This window comes from Marmota monax, unplaced genomic scaffold (assembly GCF_021218885.2).
Source record: "Marmota monax isolate L192 unplaced genomic scaffold, Marmota_monax_Labrador192_F-V1.1 WCK01_AAM20220418_F8-fsc00040, whole genome shotgun sequence".
Taxonomy (NCBI): Eukaryota; Metazoa; Chordata; class Mammalia; order Rodentia; family Sciuridae; genus Marmota; species Marmota monax.
The window spans coordinates 3,691,005-3,712,975 of NW_026692782.1; the positions used below are offsets into that span (position 1 = coordinate 3,691,005).

Here is a 21,971-nt window from a genome sequence, read left to right on the forward strand (position 1 = left end):
TCTTTGTAGAATTAAAAAAAAGTAAATAAATTCTTAAGAAAAACATGTATTTTATCATCACAATAGTCTTTTTTTTTTTTTTAGCAGGGTGTCTTTAGTTATGCTATGGCTAAAAACTTACATAAATTGATTAAATAATCTTAGAACTTTCTTCAATCAACAGCTGCATTATTCAAGATATTGAAAGTTAAATGCTTCCAGAGAAAAATGTTCAGTGTTCATTGTTCTTGGAATGCAGGCATAAAAAATATGAAATTGATATTTTTAATGTTTTGCCTTTTATTTTTCTAGTATAGAAAGGAAATTAAGAAAAGTACGTGCCAAATTAATTTTCTGTAGTTTCAAGACATCTGAAAGATGTTTAAAACTTACTGCCTTTTGCTAAAATGTGCAAATATCTAATTTTACTTAAAAATCTACAAGAGTATTTTAGTTCCATGGTCTCTCAATAATAGAATTTAAATAAAAGATAATAAAAAGGCATCATATATTATATTGAATAACAACAAAATGATCATAATTTAAATTTCATTTAGTATTATCCAACAAAACCTTTTCTATGCTATGGATTTTAATTTTAACAAATAAAAGCATTCATCCACAAAGTGCTAATTGTTAAAATTGAAACTCTTTGATTTTTTTTGCTAGGGCCAATCAATGCAGTTTCTTTAATGATCAATTAATAAATGTCTGAAGTTGTGCCAGGTGGTTGGAGTAGAGTAAGAAGCACATGATATCTCCTGTCCTATTTAATTTCCTTGCAATCTTCTGTGGTACATTTCCAACTCCTTTACTGAATAGTCCTCAAGGGGCCATTCCGAACCAGACATTCTTCAGGTGTTGGAGCTATCGCAATGAACAGAGATGAATGAATGTTCAAGCCTGAGGAGATTGAATTCTCGTGCACACAAAAGGAACTCAATAAACTCAGGTGTTAATTGAATAATGTTTCCTGGACACGTGGCCTGTGAAGGAGCAACCTGGAAAGAATTAGAAATACTCTGTATCTTGATTCAGATTGTGATCACACTGCACCAAAATCAATGAATTTTACTTTATATAGATTATACTCATTGTTATGGGTTTTTAAGTTTCAATTGATAAAATGTAATTTTAACATATATAAAGTGAATGTTTTCTAAATCCTCAACATATTTAACCTTTAAACTAGGTCCTCTATTGTATATATGCCTTACTACTTAACCCCTGGCTTCAAGTTATTTATCCTGTTCTGGCAGTTTTTATCATTATTCCATTCTAGTGTACTTTAGGAAAAGCACAAACCCTATCACTTGATTGGTGTCATAAAGCAGAGAATATATGAATATGTATTTTTTTGATACTGAGATTGAACCCAGGGACACTTTACCACCAGGTGACACCCCCAAACCTTTTTTTGTAAATTTTTAATTTTTTTTTTTTTTTAATTTTGAGAAAGGCTTTTGCTAAGCTGCTGATCTTGGCCTTAAATTTGTGATCCTCTTGCCTTGGCCTCTTGAGTTGCTGAGATTACAAATGTGCACCATGATGCCCTGCTAATGCAGTGATTCTTTAATAAGGCTGAGAGGGAGGACATGTGAGAATGCTTTAGGGGACAGGAGAAGTCTCTAGAATTAATCATATGAGATTCATACAGTATCCTGTTTGGAAGTGGGATGTGTTGGCTCCAGCTGAAAATCACTGACATGGAAAAATCAGGACATATGCAATTAGAGAAATTCTACAATCTAGAATATAATTAAGGACCAAAAAGAGGCCCTGAAGGGTAGAGCATTACAGTTTAGAAAATTGTAATAATTCAAAAAAGAGATAATATGAGTAAAATGGAGTTTCATGGAATGTGTAGTATAAGTGAATCCTTGAAAGATGAAGTGGTATTCAGTCAGGCAAAGGCTTAGAAGATATCAAAATAGACAATGTTTTAGGACAGAAAAGGCCCTGTTCTGGGTAGAGTAGAATGTGTGTATGAAATATTCAAGGTAGTTTTAAACAAGTGTTGGATTGATTTGAAATCTAAATTCTTTTGATTTACTTAAATCTAAGTTCAGATGTTATTTATTCCAACCTCCCTGTAAGTATAAAGAGGAAAGGCCTTCACAGTGGAAGTTTGACCAGGTGGGTAGAAGAGGGTGATGATGATAATAACTAGACATGTTTTTAGACTGCTGCCTATTTGCCAGAAGGCATTCTTAGGGTTAGACAAACTGTAATAATTCACTACTACCACTTATGAATTAGGAGCTGTGTTCATCATACTGTGTAGATGAGAAATCTGCACACAGAGGTCACCTAGCTAGCTCCATATAACTTATGGACCTCCATCTGAGTGATGGAGCCTGGATTTGAAACAAGGCATTCTGACCCTCCAATTTCTCTTATTTTTTGTAGGCCATAGGAAACAATAAATGATACATAAGCAAGGTGATGAATTTTGCATATAGGTGGTTGATGCGGCATTTCTGGACACTTAGATCTGGTGACACTCTACTGAAGGTTTGAATGCAAATAGGTCAATTCAATATACATTCATAATAAGAGGATAATGGTAATTGGCCACTGATGGAAGGTGAGACATTACAATTATCACCTATTTCATGAGTCTCTCTCTAATCCTACCTTGATTATTTTCCACCACTCTCTTTGAATATGCTATACTACATTTTAACAATCATGTTGTATAATAAACATTTGAGTTGCATCCTCCCCCCCAGCCCCGCCCACCCTCAAAGTCTATCTGGACATGGACTTTTGTCAGGAGCTGTCCTGGATGCAGACCTTCAAGTCCTGATGCCCCAGGACACTGACCAATTATTGCCTTCAGTCTGGAACGACAGTGCCAGCTCTTGCAGTAACTTGGGGTGGCTCCAGGTGTAGGTGTCACCCACAGGGGTTGAGTTACACTCACCTGTCCCTTTGTAATCCTACCCCTTGCCTCATTTGAATGGCTTATCCCCAATAAATGGGTTCAGCACCTGTTACTCACTCTCTTTCTTGCCTGCCTTGCCCCCTTTGTAGGAACTGCAGCTGAGGAGTGGTTACTGAACCCAAAGAAAAGGTACTTCCTTTGTCTGTGTCTTTATTTATTCCCCAAATTCACTTGGAATGACCCTGACTGATTCAATCATGAGACGTGACAGACTTTCACAGAAATTTTCCTAAATTCAGCATTTAGTCCTTGTAGTTATAGTTATATAAAATTAGACTATACAATATAAATTATTTTATAGACAGATGAAAGAATAAAAAATGAGTAAAGGAATGTGGTATGAAAAACTTAACCAATTGTATAAAGAATAAAGGCAATATTTAAAGAGGACTTGAGCATTGAAAAAGCCTTTTATTTAACCTTTACTTTCATTTCTTTGATCTCTATCCTCTACATTTATTTATCCTATACATTTATAACAATATCTTTAGTTTATGAATTTTATGAATTTTACCATTTTATACAAATACTGAATATTTGTATGTATTCCATTATAGACTGAGATTAGTAATGCCACTAGATGGCGATATTTATCCATATTTTGTAACGTGTGTGTGTGTTATTTCAGTGAAATATCACAATTTAATGAAAAGAAACAGTATTACGTTTGTTCTACTGTATTAAAATATATAGTTTTCAGCCCTCTGTAAAGGAAAAATTATAAGATTTCCAGTATGTTAGTTAACTTCTTTGTGTATGCTTCCTTATTTGGAAAGAAAATAATAATACCTACATCACAGGGTTGATAAAAGTATTAAAATATTTAACTTAGGTGAAATTCTTAAAATATTTTTTGGCACATACCAGGTACTCCAAAAATCTTTTTCCACCTAAGATGTTCAATAATGTGTTGCAAACCTATCCTCGAGAAGCTTCCTTGAGCAGATGGTGTAGAAATACAGGCATAATAATTATGTTACAATGCAAAATGTGGTGAGGGATACAGTAGTGGGAATAGTGTGATATTATCAGGGTACCGAGAAGGAAATATTACTTTCAGTTGGGAAGATAAATATTGAATAATATGTTTAAATAACTAAGCTTTGCAAGTTCAAAGAGGAGCATTGAAATAGGCCTTCTAATTAGGGTCTCAAATTCTCACTTGGAGTTATATAAATAACTATTCAGATGCCACCTTTGGAGTGCAAGTCTACCCAGCCTTACTGCGTCTGCTTTTCTGTTTTTCCAAGACTTGCCCTAAAGCAGACTCTGCCAGAGTCACAGCTTGACCTTACGTTAAACTAATGAGTACTTGCTTTTCAAATCCAACTGTTTCATGTGGCTGATGAAACTGCAGATTACCCATGTTGCACCTCTTCTGACCACTCCACTTTAATTAAAAATAAAATGGCAGTTTCTCATTCCTTATTCTCCTTATCTTAATAGTGGAGAAGAGTGGAAAGATACAGAAGTCTGAGTAATATTTTGCTTGTCTGAATATACTCAGGGGAACGGTTTCATAGGCTTTAAACTTATATGCCTATATGCCTTTTTCTATTATCATAAACATGATACTTACTGTTTAAACACTCAATGATACAAACCCACATAACCTGGAACTTAGAATTTGTCTTCAACGCTACCCACTCCAGCAATCACAGGGTAAGTACTTGCAAAATTTGATGTTATATTATAAAATCATTTGTACAAGTTTCCTTTTTACTTTGCAGAAGTGAGTAGTCTTTCAAGTTTATTTAATGATTCAAGTTTTCATGAAAGTTGGGGTGTTCATTTTTATCTAAAAATAATAATATGTTAGTAAAGGAACACAGCATATTAAAGCTGCTATCAATTGGATTTGCAATGTCCCTTAAAGGCCCACGTATTAAATGTGTGGTGCTATTGGAGGGGGTAGAACACATGAGAGGTGGGGCTTAGTCGGAGGTGTTTAGGTTATTGTGGACATGCCCTTAAAAGGAAGACTGGCACTCCAATCTCTTTCTTCCTCTTTGCTTCCCATCCTTAAGGTGAGCAATTTTGCTCTGCCACATTCTCCCACCATGGTGTGCTGTTTCACCACAGGCCCAAATGCAACAGGGCCAATAAATCATGGACTAAAACCATCAAAACTATGAGCCAAAATAAACCTTTTTTATTTATTCGCTGGTTACCTTAGGTATTTTGATATAGTGATAGAAAGATGACTAATACCAAAGCTAACCTCTCTTCCAAACGCAAAGATAAACTACAGCAAACATTCTTTTTTTCTTCTTCTTAAAAAAAAAACAAAACTTTTTCAATGCCTCATGCATGCCAAGCAAGCACTCTATCACTGAGCCACATCTCCAGCCCAAGTATTCTTTCAAAAGTACACATCATCTCAGAAGAAACAGGAACCTCTGGGTACAAAAAATCTAAGGAGAAGATGAAAACCAAAAGATAAGCAAATGAGCTGACTTGGGGGTTGATCTTTTGGGTTACTGGGGAAGATAAGGACTGGTTTTGAGGACTGATGGATTTTAATGCTCAGTGTAGGGCATTACACAAGGGCAGAATATTTATTGGGATGGCATAATACAGGTTTTTAACTTTGAAATCTTACATATGAGTTTAGAACCCTCAAATGATTATACTTTCAGTCTATTATTACTCTTGGTAATAGTAAAAACTGGGAAAAAGTTATCATTCAACGTTGAAAAATGAGCAGAAAGCTTACCTGTCATTGTCTGAGTTTTGAGTAGAAAGATTTTTTCCTTAATAATTTGAGGCAATAGAGCTGTATTAACCTTGAGATGGAAGTTCAGATTTATTCTACTGATATGAACTGAGACCTCTGAAAATAAATCATCATGAAAGTTGATCCTAAGCTGGGTGATTCTCCTGGGACATCAGGAAGAAGCAAATGCAAAACCATCTTCAGAAATTCTCTGACTCTCCAGAATGAAAATGATTCTTACTTTAAAAAAAAAAAATCAAACCTCATTTTAAGAGTTTTCACAATAAAAATGCCATAATGTATACTTAGAAACAATTTCTCAGAGAGACAGTGGACTCTGCAGACATCAGAATCGAAGCCCCATGAATTTGTGACAATTAATAGTGATCACCATGAAAAAACACCATGAAAAAAGTAATAGAACCAGAAATTCTAGAAATCGAAAACTTCTGGAATTAAAAAACATACCTTAAAGAGTAGCTAATAAAGACTCGAAAATGGAACTAGTAAACTGGAAAGAATATCTTTTAAAAAAATCTTCAGATTAGAAACAGGTATTTGAACTGCATGTCTGGCCCTTGTCTTTCTTCTCTCCTTCTCTAAGTCCTATGGGACAGAAGTCTGTCCTTGTCATTCTGCCTCCCCAGTCAGTTAACGCCATGGGGTCCATTTTTACTATGATTTTTTTTTGTTATGTGAATCAAACCCAATTCAGGTGAAGGGAGCAATCCCTTTGGCTGTGACCAGAAAGAAATGTGACTGAGTCAATATTCCACAAAGCTGAAATATGGTGTTGTCATAATGAACTTGTCTCCCAACCCAGGACTTTGTGTAGGTCAAAAGCATTGGAAGTTTATTTGATTGAGATGTGCACAGCTTTCACACCAAAAATAAATGCCTCTTGCTTACTGCTGTAGAACCATTTGCTTCCCCATGGTTCCCTGGTCTTTCCCTCTCTTCTACCCCAAAGTGTTCTGCTTTCAGGAGAGAAGTGACTTGCAGCATCTGTGTGTAACCAAGAACCCAGGTCTTCCTATTCCCATGCACATTTGTTTGATTGTGCTGGGGAACTTGGGAAGCAGAAAAATTCAAGTTTTTATGAATTAATTGGATACAGAAAACTTGTTAACTAAGTCAACACTCTCTGCACACACCGGTGGAAGTACACCCAAATGCAAGTCATGTGTTTGAAGAAGATTTGAAGGGGAGAAATGGAACAGAAGGACCTTGTGATTTTGGGACCTTTTGGGCTGACTGAGTGTCCTGTTATATTCACTTCCACTGTCAACTTTACCTGGTTTTATTTATTTATTTTTTCCTGCTAATGATTATACATCCCAGAAGGAAATGCTGTCAGCAGTCAAAGAGCCACAATTAAGGCAGTGATGCTACCTATGGACCTCCTGACTCCAGTGATCACTTTCAGCTGCAAGTCTCAGTGACAGATGGTTTGCTGATTGGAGCCTCTGGCAAGGGAAGGCATTCTCCCAAAGGTGCATCTGGATGCTTTAAACTCCTTAAGTTCCTGACATAACTTCCAGGTGCATCACTTTTGAAAAACAGCCTTTGGTTTGACTTGCTCTTAGACTCTTGGAGGAACTGAATGCTTAATCTGAGGAGGCCCTGTGGCTCTCCTGCCTGATGCTCTTTCAGGTGGGTCAACTGGGACCCTGTGACCAGCGGGTCTCACCTGTCAAAGGGAAATGGCATATGGAAAAACACACTGGCCTGACCTAGCAGCATCCTGCCTTTACACGAAAAGACGGGGCAACTGTTCCTTTAGGGGAGGTTCAAACTTTCACTCTTGCCTGAAGCAAGCTACTGAATCAATGGGGACCTCAATCAGTTGTCTTAAATGCTTCTGCCTGGTTCACCCCTGATTCAGATAAGCTGAAAACCAGACAGCGTTCACAGGGCTGCTTTGGCTTCTCTACCCAGCTTCAGATGTGCAGAAGCAACGGTAAATGGTTACTGCCCCATAGGCAAAAATCAAGGTTCTTCTCATAGTTTGGGTCAGTACTCTGCTTAATAAATTTGATCTTTTTATTGAAATTTGGATTGTTAGGTCTACCTCTTTGGAAAAGTACAAACTGCATATTCAAAAGGGATTTCTTTGAGTTTCTAGTATGTGGAAAAATAACTGTGCCTTCTCATAATGGCTTTCATGTTTGCAGGTGTTCATAATAAGATCTTGTTTTCTGATGAGATAAGCTGGAATCTAGCTGAAGATCAAGTCTACATTGTCTGGATTACTCCACTGCTACGCGGGTCCATCAGCAGAGTGGGCATTGCCACACCTAAACCATCACAAACTGAGTTTGTAGCAAAGAATTATATGCATCTGATACCAAGGCCGTCCCTGCTTGCCAATCTTGTGACCCCCGTCAAATATGGCTTGTTTCTTCATGGTGAAGGAAGTCGATACACAGGGCATTGCCCTAATAGTCCTGGTAGATGGACTGTGTTAGACTTTGATTCTCTACTGGAAGAGCGACTACAGCAGTTGGTGTTTGGTCAAATCCCATGGCTGCTATTTCTGTTCAACCAGCTGACTCCAGTGAAACCCTCATGGTCCTTGAGACCAAGCTATAGCATGGTTTTAGCTTTCCAGACTACTTGCCGTCTGACTGTAGTGCAATTTTTATGACAAAAGCCACTCAACAACAGAGTAAGAGGCAGGTGTTTAATACACCTTCCATGCTCTCCACCACTTCTAGGCTCCTGGTATTGTCACTGACTGATCAATTTGGTAAGATTTCTGATTCTCTCTTTTGCCTCTATTACAGTATAGGTATGAGGTGTCCTGCAAAGGCTCATGTTTGAGATAATACAAGAAAGTTGAGAGGTGAAATGATTGAGTTGGGAGAGCCTTAACTTTATCAGAACATTAATCCCCTGATATGGATTAACTGGGTGGTAACTGTAGGTACTAGGGTGTGGCTGGAGGAAATAGGTCATTGGGGGTGTGCCTTTGGGGTTTATATTTTGTCCCTGGTTAGTGAAACTCTCTCTCTCTGCTTCCTGCTTGTCATATCCTGAGCTGCTTTCCTCCACCACACCTTTTCACCTTGATGTTCTGCTTCATTTTGGGTCCAGAGCAATGGAGTTGGCCATTTATGAACTAAGACCTCTGAAACCATGAGTTCCAAAGTAAACTTTGCCTTCCAAAATTGTTCTTGCCCAGGCTTTTGGTTAGAGTGGTGGAAAAAACTGACTAAAACAGCCACCTTCTGAGTGACCCAATTTAGTAGGAAGTTTAGTCACTGAATGAAGTAGTTTCTGGAAAAGGATCACCTCTTGCAGTCTCCTTTTGGATAATGCCCATGATTTAGGGGGAATAGGGTTACCCAGGCCTATTTTGAAAATCAAGGATTCTACCTGAAACATTCCTGAGCATAATGCTTCTTTATGTCTCCTAACCAACCTCTGGGCATACTGGTTGGTCCACTCTCTGGATGGATGGGTGCCAAAAGTGGGCATAGGAATTCACACTTAGTTCTAGTTCAGCCACCTGGATGCTCACTAAATTTTCATAGTCCTAGATCATAAAGATAAGGCCTTCTCAGTTGAGTATACTGCCCATGTGTGTGACATGATGTCTTTATGAAAATTCTGTAAAAACACCTGTGCCCCTGCTGTAACCTGATCATTTCAAATAAAAATTCTGGACATACATCGGAAATAATAGGCAAAAAGGTGAAGTTAGTGTCTGGAAAGGGACTGGAAAATTTTCCGATTGTAGAACAAAAACAGCAACCTTGATGCCAGGGGAATGGAATGTCTAATTATTCCATTTTGACCCTGGAAGGCACTCAGAAAAGTTTTAACTCATTAGCTAGGATTATTATGGATGATAGATTTACTTTAGACTTCCTTCTTGTGGACTAAGGTGATGTCTGTGCCATAACTAATACATCCTGCTGAAATATCCAGATTAATATATCAACCAAATGGAAGGATCATTATTGGAACTTAGAGAGAAATCCTCCTAGCCTTCTACAAGCAGGCCCTAGTAATCTGTAGAATTTGTTTAGCTACTTGGGTTTAGGACCCCATGGGGGCATGGTTGAGGTCAATACAGCCAGTTTATCTTCCTTCACTGTGTGGAGTCATAGCAATAGAAGCTTTAATTAAATACTGTTTGAGACAAATTGATGGATTTGTTCTCAGCCTCTGTTGGTCAGAATAGGGTCTAGTGTACTCAAAGAAAAAATTGTCAGTAGTAAAGGTGGCATTGAAATGAGGAATGGCAATTCTCTGTGGGTGTCATATTTTTGAATGCTATATAAACTGAGGCACTGATAGTGTTTTGTTTTCTGTGCTACCTTTCCAAGGATGTTTGTGTAATCAACAGCTTTGGAAGATACAGTGTCTTCTTAATGAGTAAAGGATAGGCATGCATTCTGTCCATTATAAAAGTTTCAAATTTCCTCATCTCATGGTTTCTCTTGTATAATATAACCCACGGCATGTGCAGGTGTCTAAGCTAGCAAATTCACATTGTTGCATAGAAAGTGAGGCTCCAGGATCTATTATAACAGTGATAATACTCTGGCTACCAGTATTACTATAAGTGGCAAACTTTCTTTTGTCTCTGACCCGGGAATCTTCTACCAGCAGCCATGCCATCTTGGCTGATTAACTTGATACCTTATAGACAGGTTAAAATCTTATTCTTTTCTCAGTTCTTGTCCCAAGATAGTATAACATAGAATATTAAAAATCATCCATATATTTGAAGAAAATATCTCCAATATACATATTCAAGAAATTACTAGTGTAAAACTTTTATAAATAATTGTATATATATATATATATATATATATATATATATATATATATATATATATATATATCAATAAATGACAATTTACTGAATGAGAAATACAAAAAGAATATGATGAGCTAAACTAAAAGAAGAAACCATTAACAAACATATGAAATGATGCTCAACAAACATATGAAATGATGTTCAAAGGAAAAAATGAAATTTAAGATTACAATGGGATGCCATTTATACCCATAATGTAGATCAGTCACAGATTAATCAAATTAAAGAAATTTTATGTTACCTAATGTTGGTAAGAACTTAAGAGAAAAGGGAATCAATATATAATGCAGGTGGAGGTGTAAATTTATAGAACTGCTGTAGAGAGTATTTTGAAGCTGAATGAGGCTGGTTTAAACAGTAAATCTAATTTTATTTTTCTCTTTTTTTCCTTTCTTTTCATCCCTCTCTCCTCCTATTCCTCTTCCCTGCCTCAGCAGAGACTGTGTATGTTATTCCAAAGAGAAGTAAGGTGTTAGGCTACAACAAACTTGCACAGGTAATTTTCTGAACTTACAGAACTTTACTTTTATGGATAAACTTTAAAAAATTATATTATTTTTCCTGGTGGTAAAGATCCGAGGCTCATCACAAAAGCATTTATTTAACATATTATATATTTGAAAGATAAAGTAATTGTATAATTTTAAATTATATTTAATTTATGTTTATAAAATTGTTCTGTGATAAATTGCATAATGAGCTTCAGCTTTTGAGGCCTAAACTATGGGTACCTCTACCTCTCCCAAACCCAAAGGGAGGAGAAAGCACAATACCTGTAACTGGTACTAGTGATGTGCTAATTCTACCTGTAAAGTAAATAAGATAATTTTCTATCAAGTCATTTCCTAGGTATGTTAATCTTAAGTATCAGTATTATAGCCATGAATCTGAGAGATCATAGGAGAAAATATGTAATGAGAACAATGTAAGGGAAAGGGAGAGAAAAGGGAAATTGCATGGAAATGGAAGGAGACCCTCAGGGTTATACAAAAGAACATACAAGAGGAAATGAGGGGAATAGGGAAAAATAATACAAGGGGGAGAAATGAAGGTCAATAGAGGGGGTAGAGAGAGAAGAGGGGTGGGGAGGGGAGGGGAGGGGGGATAGTAGAGGATAGGAAAGGGAGCAGAACATGACAGTCACAAGTATGGCAATATGTAAATCAATGGATGTGTAATTGATGTGATTCTGCAATCTGTATATGGGGTAAAAATGGGAGTTCATAACCCACTTGAAGCAAAGTGTGAAAGATGGTATATCAAGAACTATGTAATGTTTTGAACAACCAACAATAAAAAAAAAAAAAAAAAAAAAAAGAGAACAATGTAGGTTCAAAATGTGAACATCTATTCACATCTAATTCTCTCCTAGACAGCTTTTTCCTAAACAATTTTCTGTTGTTTCTAAGTACCAATTGCATTACTCAGCTTAAGCTGCCCTAAGAGAATACCAGGGACTGATGACTTAAACAACAGAAAGCCATTTTCTCACAGTCCTGGAGGCAGAAAGTCCAAGGTCTAAGTCTTGCAGGTTTGGTTTCTATTTTTTTTTAATTTTTATTTTTTGTTCTTTTATATATGACAGTAGAGTATAATTTGACTTTTTTTTTTTTTTTTGGTGGTGCTGGGGATTGAACCCAGGGCCTTGTGCATGTGAAGCAAGCATTCTACCAACTGAGCTATATCCCTAGCCACTAATTTGACGTCTTTATACAAACATGGAGTACATCTTATTTTAGGTTTGGTTTCTAGTGAGGCCCTTTTTCCTACCTTGCAAATGGTCACTTCTCTTTGTGCACATATATCCCTGGTGTCTCCTCTTCTTATGGCATAATTCTTACTAGATTAAGGGCCTTATTATGATTTTAACCTTACTTAACTTCTATGACCTTAAAAGCCTGACTCTAAATGTAATAATATTGGGGGGTAGGGCTTTAAGGTAAACATTCTGGGGAACACAATTCAGTCTACAATACCAACCATGTGGCTGCCATTGTTGTAGGCTCCTGGGACACATTAGTGAACAAAACAGGGGTTCCTCCCCTTGTGGGGTTTATTTTTAAGAGGGAGGTAACACACAATAAATAGTAACTATAATAGGTAAAAGTATATGTATAGTATGTTAGCAGATAACGATTGTTATGGATGAACAATAGGAACAGGTAAGAGGGGTATGAAGTGATAGCCTTGGGGTGGGTGACATTTTAAAATAGACCAAGTCCTCCAGTGGTTGACATTTGAGCAAAACCCTGAAGGATGTGAGACAATTTGGAGTATAGATAGATATCTGCCCTTGTTAAGTCTGGTGTTTATTCAGTTAAGGACAATGAGTATTATTGAGAAGCTATAGAAGATGCCATTTAGAGGCAGATAAATGTGGTTGGATTTCTACCTTCAAGCAGATCAGCCTCTGTACCAGATTGCACCATCAACATCGTGGATTAAATGAGTAACAGAAACCAGCATGTTTTAGAGCTGATTATCCCTCCCATTACAGATGAAAAATGAGAAAACAAACTGCTTCAATGCTGCTCTTGAACTTCTTCAAGAATCACTGTCTGATTATCAAACTTGTCAGGTAGGGGCAGCTCTCTCCCTATTTCTAAAGGCTGTTTGTTATTTCCTTGGTTTCATTTCACTGTCAACAGATCAGCACTTGCTTTGGTGGGAAAGATCAATAGTAACCATACTAATTATCTTTACAAGTATGTCAATCAGCTGCTTTCCAGGATTAGCTTCTGCCTTGGGTAAGACAAAATTGTTGATGAAATTCAGCTGCCCTGCACTACTGTGAAATATCAAGTAAGGAGTATTTATGGAGCATGCCAGGGACTGCACTTAACTCAGAAGCTAACGAAATCATTCTGTCAACTCCTGATTATCCATGTTATTAAAAAATGAAAGTATCAGTGATTAACACAGAGAGGAGTCACAGAGTGTTCTCAGGACAGAAGGTGGAATGACGCAAACAGAAGATGGAAGAAATAATTCTGAAGGTGAACAGTGGGGAAGGTCAAGGAGGTCTAACTGAAGGTCAGCACATTAACCTGGGAGCAGGTGTAGCCAGGAATGAGGGCTTTGAGATATCTAGGCAATTGATGAGCATTGATTTTTTACCAGAGTTCATAATAAGAGTATAGTTTCCTTTCTTAAAAATCCACCAGAAAATAGCTAAAAGGCAGAATATAATTCTTTAGATTATTTTATTATATAAATGAAGTGTCTCATCTATATTAGATCAGGGCTGAGCTCTGGAGGGATAGGAGCAAATATCTAATCCCTTTTTTTTTTTCCATGAGTGTTCTCTGCAAGATGTAAAGTTAAACCAACAAACCCAGAACGGCAAGTGCTTTCTAGCATTATGGACAAAGACCTCTGGAAAATAAGCAGGAAGCACCTAACCCAGGGCAGAAGGTGAGAGCAACAGGCTGGGTAGGTCTCCAGGAGGAGCTAAAGCCTGATTGCCTCTTATTGGAGGAGTTGCAGTTAACTGTGCCGTCCCAGAGTCATTCAACAAACATCAACAAAGCCACTGCAGTGTGTTAAACACTTGTACTAAGATTTGGAATGAAAAAAATCATACTGAGATTCAAGATTCAGGCTCTGGTAATGTGAAACTGATAGAAGCAAACTCACAGATGTGTCATCAGGTACTTTGAGAAAGCTATAAAAGGTGGCATTAGCAGCGCGAGTCTGTTCCACTGGATGTAAGGTGTGGTGGGCTGAATTGGAGTCCTGTGTCTGGGAGGATGACAGGTGAGCAGGATGTGGAATGGAGAATCGTGTCACTGGGGACAGATGAAACACCAGGACGAGAGGTAAGGAGCCGGCAGGGTTAATTTAGGGAACTACAAATAATTCCTTTGGCTACAGATGAAGTCAAGACAAGCAAAGAAAGGATTAAGATGGGAAATTTAAATGAGGTAAGCAAGGCCTTCCATGCCCTGGGGAGGCACTGGGTTTATTCCCTGAACATAGGGATATTTATGAGAGGGGCATGGGCTAAACATGCAGGGAGGAAAGTGGCAAAGTCACATGGGAACATTTAGATTTCGAGTCACTGTGGCTTGAGTTTGGATAGTGGACTGGAATGGACAGACCCTATGGGGGTAGCAGGGACCAGTTATAAATGACAGCATAATTTGGGCACAAAAGGATGAAGGTCTGAACCAAGATTGTGTACGTGAGAAAAAGAGAGGAGTGCGAGAAGAGACATAAGGGGCTGGGGAGATAGCTCAGTTGGTAGAGTGCTTGATTTGCATGCACAAGGCCTTGGGTTCAATCCCCAGCACCAAAAAAAAAAAAAGGAGAAATAAGATACAGGACTTGATAATTGATTGAGAGACAAGGGTATTTAAGAGAAAAGGGACAAGTGTGGGTTTGTGTTTTCCAGTCTGTACAATTCAGTGATTAGCCAAGCTTTCCCCAGGATATGTGATTATTTAGGAAAAATGAGGGCTTAACAAACTCTGAGATCTTATACAGAGAGTAAAAAGCACTCCAGTCTAAGTTCTATAATGGAGTTTAAATCCCTTGAGTGTCAGTACCTCACTGCTTAATTATTTTAATCTGCCCTAGCATAATTTTGTAGAACTTGGTAAAGAAATGCTTTAGCATAGACTACCTTGATATACATAAAAAAAAACTCTATGTAAACCTTTAGGTTAAAAAAAAACTAATGAAAAACAACATTCCTTTATAGTGCGATACAAATTAAAACTATATTATATTAACAATGATACAACTTTTATAGGTGTTATATTTCTTTGAAAAGAAAACTAGCATTGGTGTCAAGGGACCACTGGTTTTACGTGGAAAAAAGGTATACCTGATCTCCTTTGGCTTCATTTAATTAATGTCAAATACTAGTCGTGGCTTTTTTTGGATTACTGATAGATTCTAAAACTGAGGGTTATCTTTTATTTCATGCATTATAGTTGTTCAAAGGCTGAGGTTTAGAGACGGAGTAAATTTATATGGACTAACTATAGAGAAAGTTTTATGATAGTGTTTCATCGATAATACTCAGTTGACAAAGTAATTGCTGTTTCAGGCCCTTTTGGCCAGAAGAGCTTTTGTTCTGAATCTGTGGTTTAAATGCATAACAAAAGCAAGGAATCTTTAATGGTACTTTCTTTGAAATTAGAATGTGATTACTTTAAAACATTATGGATAGTTTTATTGCCTTCAACTATTTTTAAACTGCCATTCTTTTTTAATGGTCTCTATAACTGCATGCTGTCGAGAAGAAAAGCTAGTAGAGAATTCACTTTGGTTGAGAGTTAGGTGAGGACCTGCAGAGAATTCCTAGAAAAGATTTTTTTTTTTTTTTTTGACTTGGTGATCATTAGTGCTCTCTCCACTGTCCCTAAAGCTCCATACCAGGGCGTTTCCAGAACAAGGCTTTAAGCCTAATTGGACCAGCTGACAGTGGAAGGTGATCAAAACTTTTCTTTTTGGGATGCTCTATGATTTCAGAAAGGACCGGTGGTCACCGTGATTGTGATCATCTCTCACACACATACACATCATGTACATGTACAGCTTTTATTTCGGAAGCATGCGAGACGGGCATGGACAGTTCTAACCCGCAGTGAGGTCTGAAAACTTTATAATCTGCAAGACTGAAAAAAAACAGTGGACCCAGTTCTGTGAAGAGCCTTGTTAGTTCTCAGGAGTTTGAGGTGAAACAGGTCAAGGTAAAGACTCCTTACCCGGCCGTACATGCTCTGGTATGCCTCTGCAATCATCAGCCTCTGCGCATTGCAGCGTTTCGTGAGAATGTCAATCAGCAGGTCTTTGTCACAGTCTGGGAGAAAATCATATCCGAGATTAGTGAAGCTACTACTTTGTAGTTAGAAGGAATCCATTATCTCATGATAAAAACCAATGTGCACATGTTATGCCTCTTGGTACATTAAAACAGCAATTTTAACAAAAATGGGAAGTCACACATCAATGCTCTATGAAGCCTGGGTTCTTCCTGTCTCTCATTTTAGTCCGGATAGTACAGATTGTTCTCCTTTCTTTATAAAGAACAGATGAAACCTTCAAGAGAGTAAGAAAATATAGCTTTTCTTCAGTTATTTGTCCTATCCCATCAAAAATGGGCTTCCCTGACTTGCAAGTGGATGAATGGCTTGTAATGGGCACATCTTTCCCACTGTACAGTTAGCCATGGCTTACAAGGAACATGGTTTATGAAGACATGGCTGCTCTTGTTGGGACCTCCAGGAAAGGAGTAGTATCAGAGAAGGAAATTATGAAGTGCGAGGCATGGTCTGCACATTTCTGACAGATGCTGGGAACCCTCATGGTTTGCATGGAGCATGGTCTCTCTCACTCCTGACCTAGGCTCAGTATCTGGGCTGTGCATCCTCCATCTCATGTCATGTTGTCACACAGAGAAATGGACCAACTTAATGGACAACTAGTTTAGACATATTTACCTGTAATCATAGTCATAGTAGGTGGACCAGGATGACCTTAACCTTTCCCTGATTTTAACTAATATTTAGATAGGTTTCTTTCTAACTAAAACTCTCAGACTTCTTTTTCCCTAGGGCATTTATTGTTGAAAATTAGCAACTGTAGATTCTTTCTCTTCTCCTTCAAGATGTAATTCTTCTCCCGTCTCTTGTGGTTTTACTACCCAGAAATGTTTTTCAAGGATTTGGGGGCCATCTTTGAAATGTTATCCAGAAAGATGGAGCCTCTACCTCCCATTCACTGTATGGACATAGGAACCTAAACTTGGATGAGTGCTGGTCAGCATCACAGAGGGCCTCGTCACACTGGCCAAGCTCCAAGCCCATTCCAGTCCCTCCTGCTTTTGCACTAGGTCACTCCAGGCTTCATTCTCCTACTCCATACATCAGAGGGGTTGAGCTCTGGCTCCCTTCTCTCTTGAAATGATCTTGGTCTCCATTACAGCAGCTCTGAATACAGTCTCCTTGCTTGTTTAATCCTATTTGGTACAATTATTCTTTGATAAGAGGTGATATATGAAATGGATAGTGAGACAAATAAATTAAAATATCAGAATGTTGAGCAAGTCATTTTTTTTTGAAAACTAAATCCATCCTGGGTGGTCTTAGGGTCACGGGCAAGTTATGAGTCTGGTCCTGAAATGTCCAGTGAATGAGACAGGTGACTAGCATTTACATAGATGACTGTGCCATTGAGAATCAATGGGCGTGAGGGAAAAGATCAGGGTACTTTGTTTATGTGAAATAGTCGTGAAGCTGTACAAGGAGGGAGGGAAGCATAGACTCAGCTCCAAAGACTGAAAATAGTGTCTTCTGAGAGAAGAGGAATAGAGTGAAGTATGATGTGGTGTTGTCTGGGGCTAACCTAGTTAAGTCACAGAGTCAAAGGAAAATAAGACACAGTGAAGTCTGTTACCTCCTTTCAAAAATGTACATATTTTAAATAATTAATAGAAGTTTTCTCACTTACATCCGCTGTATTAGTCTTATAATCATTATGTTTTAATTACATATTTATTATTATTTTCTGCTTTCTGTTCTGTTGAAATTATCCACAATCTACCATTGGAATTACTCTTCATTTTTTAAAGTTTTCATAGCTGTTCTTCCCCATTTAACCTTTCAGAGATATTTCAGAATAATTATTTAATGATAATTACTTGAATTTTAATATAATTTTTCTTAAAACATCTAGTTAAAATTACTAGAAACTTAGGAATTGATTATGAGAGGTTTTTTTCATCACTAACATGAATCCACCAAATTCTAAAACATTAAGTAAAGATTAGTAGAACTTATTGCTAATGAAAGGAAACTTTATTTCTCTAAAATCATTCATATTTGCGTTCATATTTTTATGTCAAATTTTATTTTTTTCACACTTAATGGTGAATGAAGACATGGTACTTTTAAGTTTATCTTATATCCAAAAAATGGAAGAAAGAAAGAAAGAAGAAAGAAAGAAATTAACTTTTCCTGACATCTGTATAATATTGAAGCAATAGCAGCAGAAAACCCATTTTTTTGAAGTTCACATGAAAAAGTCACCAAATAGTCCAGATTCTGGGACATAAACTTAACAAATTTAGAAAAAATATAAAACACACAAAATTTCCTCTGAGATTATAAGGAAATTAAACTAGAAGCCAACAGAAATATGGCTAGAAAAGGGTAGAAAAAACAACACACTTCTAAATAAATCATGATGAATGTTAAAAATTCAAATAAAATGAAAAAGAAAACACATCAAAATGTGTGAGATACAGTGAATGTAATGCTTAGAGGAAAATTTATAACATAGATTGCATATATGGGAAAAGAAGAAAGATTTGAAATCAATACACTAAGCTTCTACTTTCACAGCAAACAACAACAAAAATACCTAAAGTGAACAGAAGAAATCATAAAAATGAGTGTAAAAATCAATTAAATTGAAAAAAAAAAAGAAATCAATAGAGAGAATCAATAACACCAAAATCTGGTTCTTTGTAAAGATCAGTAAAATGTACACACCTCTAGGCAGTCTAAGAAAAAGAGAGATATAAAATAGCAATATCCAAAACAAAAGCGGGGGGGGGCATTGCTACTGGTCTTATGGACAGTGAAAGGCTAATCAATGAACATCATGAATACCTCTGTGCCCACAGATTTGATTGTCTAGATAAAGTGGATCAATTCCTTCAAAGATACAATTGGCCCAAACTCAAACAAGGAAAAATAGACAATCTGTAAAGGCTTTCTCTGTGAAAAAAATTGAATCAATAATAGCCTGCCAAAACAAAAAAAGTACAAGATCAGATGTATTCTCTAGTAAATTCGACCAAATGTTTAAAGAAAAAAAATATTAATTCTCTATAATATATTCCAGAAAATATAAAAATGTGTAGAAAGAATTATATATAGGTATGCAAGGTGGGTTCAACTTTTAAAAATCATTCAATGTAATCCATCACATCAATAGTCTAAAGAAGAAAAATTGTATGATTATATTGAGAGATGCAGAAAACACATTGTGCAGAATACAATACCCATTAAAGGTAAAAATGCTCCGTAAACAAGGAATAGAAGGAAAGTTCCTCAGCTTGATAAGGACATCTCTAAAATCTTACAGCTAGCATCATACTTAATGGGGAGAAGAATCAAGAACAAAGTGAAATTTTTTAAAACATCTATGTGTTTCAAAAAGTCCTGGGTGTTTCAAAAAGATTCATTTTGATTTATGTTCTCCTTTGTAGAGATTTAGGACAATTGGCTAAAAATGTTTCCAGTTGTCCAAGATCTCACAGAAATAACTTGACAATTGCATATGCTGACAGACACAAAATAAACACAGTTGTCCCAAGAACTCATGTGTAGGAATTCCTCAACAAGACTCCCAAAGTGCGAGAAGTAAAATCAAGAATCAATAAAAGGAATAGTATCATACTAAAAAGCTTCTTCACAGCAAAGGAAACAATCAAGAATATGTAGAGAGCGCCTACAGAATGGGAGAGAAATTTTGCCACCTGCATATCAAATAGGGATTTAATCTCCATGATATAAAACGAACTCAAAAACTTAACAACAACAACAACAACAAAATAACCCAGTCAATAAATGGGCAAAGGGACTGAAAAGGCATTTCACAGAAAAAACTAAAAATAATCAAAATTATATGAAAAAAATGTTCAGTATCTCTAGTAATTAGAGAAATGCAAATTAAGACTACACTGAGATTTCATCTCACTCAGAATGACAATTATCAAAAATACAAGTAACAAGAAATGTTGGCGAGGATGTCAGGAGGAAGGCACACTCATACATTGCTGGTAGAACTACAAATTGGTGCAACCACTTTGGAAACAATATGGAGATTCTTCAGAAAAGTTGGCATGGAACCACCATTTGACCCAGTTATCCCACTACTTGGAATATACCCAAAGGACTTCAAATCTGCATACTATAGTGACTCAGCAACATCAGCATTTACATCACTCAATTCACAATAGCTAAGTTATGGAACCAGCCTAGGTGTCCTTCAACAGATGAATAGATACAGAAAATGTGGTACATATACAAAATGGAATATTACTTGACCATAAAGAAGAATGAAATTATAGCATTTGCAGGTAAATGGATGGAACTGGAGAATATCATGCTAAGTGAAATAAGCCAATTCCCCCAAACCAAAGACCAAATATTCTCTCTGATATGTGGATGCTGACTCACAATAGGACACTGGGAGGGTGGAGAGGGAGGAATGGAGGTTCATCTGATTGGACAGGGGGCAATGGGAGGAAAGGAAGAGATAAGGGAATGGGCAAGACAGTAGAATGAATCAGACATAACTCCCTTGTGTGCATATATGAATACATAATCAGTGTAACTCCACATCATCATGTACACCACAAGAATGAGAAGTTATACTCCATGTATGCATGATATGTCAGAATACCTTGTACTGTCATGTCAACTAAAAAGAATAAATTTAAAAAAGTTCAGTAAATAAAAAAACTCATAGGTAGAGAAAACAGCTTCTAATAGCAGGGAATTAGAAAGCAGAACTGCACAGTTAGGGAATGTTAACTGAGAAGTGTTCCTTTTAGATTCAAATTAGTTAAGTTTTCACACAACTTAATACAACTTTTGTTAAAACTATTCATTTTCATTTGCTTAAGAATATATTTTTGCTTTCAGATTTTTTTCTAAATCAAATAAGCTCCAGGGAAAACATCAGTAATCGTCCTTTTCAATTGCCCTTTGCCCGAGTCATCAAAATGGATGGACAGCGGGTTGAGCTGTGTTCTTGCTCTGGCACGCTACAGTGGACACTAGGCAATCAAAACCAGAAGCTTCTGAAATCTTTCAGCCTTGAACATTGACAAGCAAAAAATTACGATGGTCAAAATGAATCCATATTCTGACCCTAAAATTGCAATGACAGGAGAATCAAAACTGGAACAAAGAAAAAATATTGTTGTTTGGTGAATAGATTGCTCTGACCTATAGTTTTAAAGCAAAAAATCATACTCTGGAAGAAAAAGTTAATCTGTAACTTTTCCTTATCTTTTCCCTACATATTTTTTTTTTGCCATGATTGATATTTTAAAAGGCATGAAAGCATTGGAAATTTTAAAGTCAACTTTAGAGAACATATTTAAAAGGTTTTTATTGTTTTCCTATGGGATGCTGCTAGTGACTAAAACACACAAATGTGTGTATATGTATACACACACACACACACACATACACACAGAGTTCCTGTAAAAGTGACCTTGTTTTTCTAGTCAAGAGCTTGCTTTCTTATGAAAGGTTTTGAATGTTTTATGCAAACATTTCTTTAATGTTGTCTGAGTCTGAGTTTATCTCTGTGCTCACTGAAATTTTTCCTAAAATGGGTTTTAAAGAAAATATGTGGATATTTAATTATTTTGCATCGTATTGTAAAGGTCAAATCTTTTTAAAAAAAATCCAATAATTTTCTTCCTTTCTCCTTTTTGTAGTCTTTTTCTCCAGTGTCGTTCAGTGAAC

At 36.7% G+C, this 21,971-nt stretch overlaps 1 protein-coding gene across 1 annotated transcript in view; it reads right to left on the reverse strand.

The window, feature by feature from the left end:
* Anxa10 (annexin A10) overlaps positions 1-21,971 on the reverse strand; it is an 81,038-nt gene that overhangs the window by 35,940 nt on the left and 23,127 nt on the right. Inside the window, exon 3 of the mRNA XM_046447793.2 lies at positions 16,188-16,282. Coding sequence (XP_046303749.1) covers positions 16,188-16,282 — 95 coding nt within the window. The remainder of the gene's footprint in view (positions 1-16,187; positions 16,283-21,971) is intronic.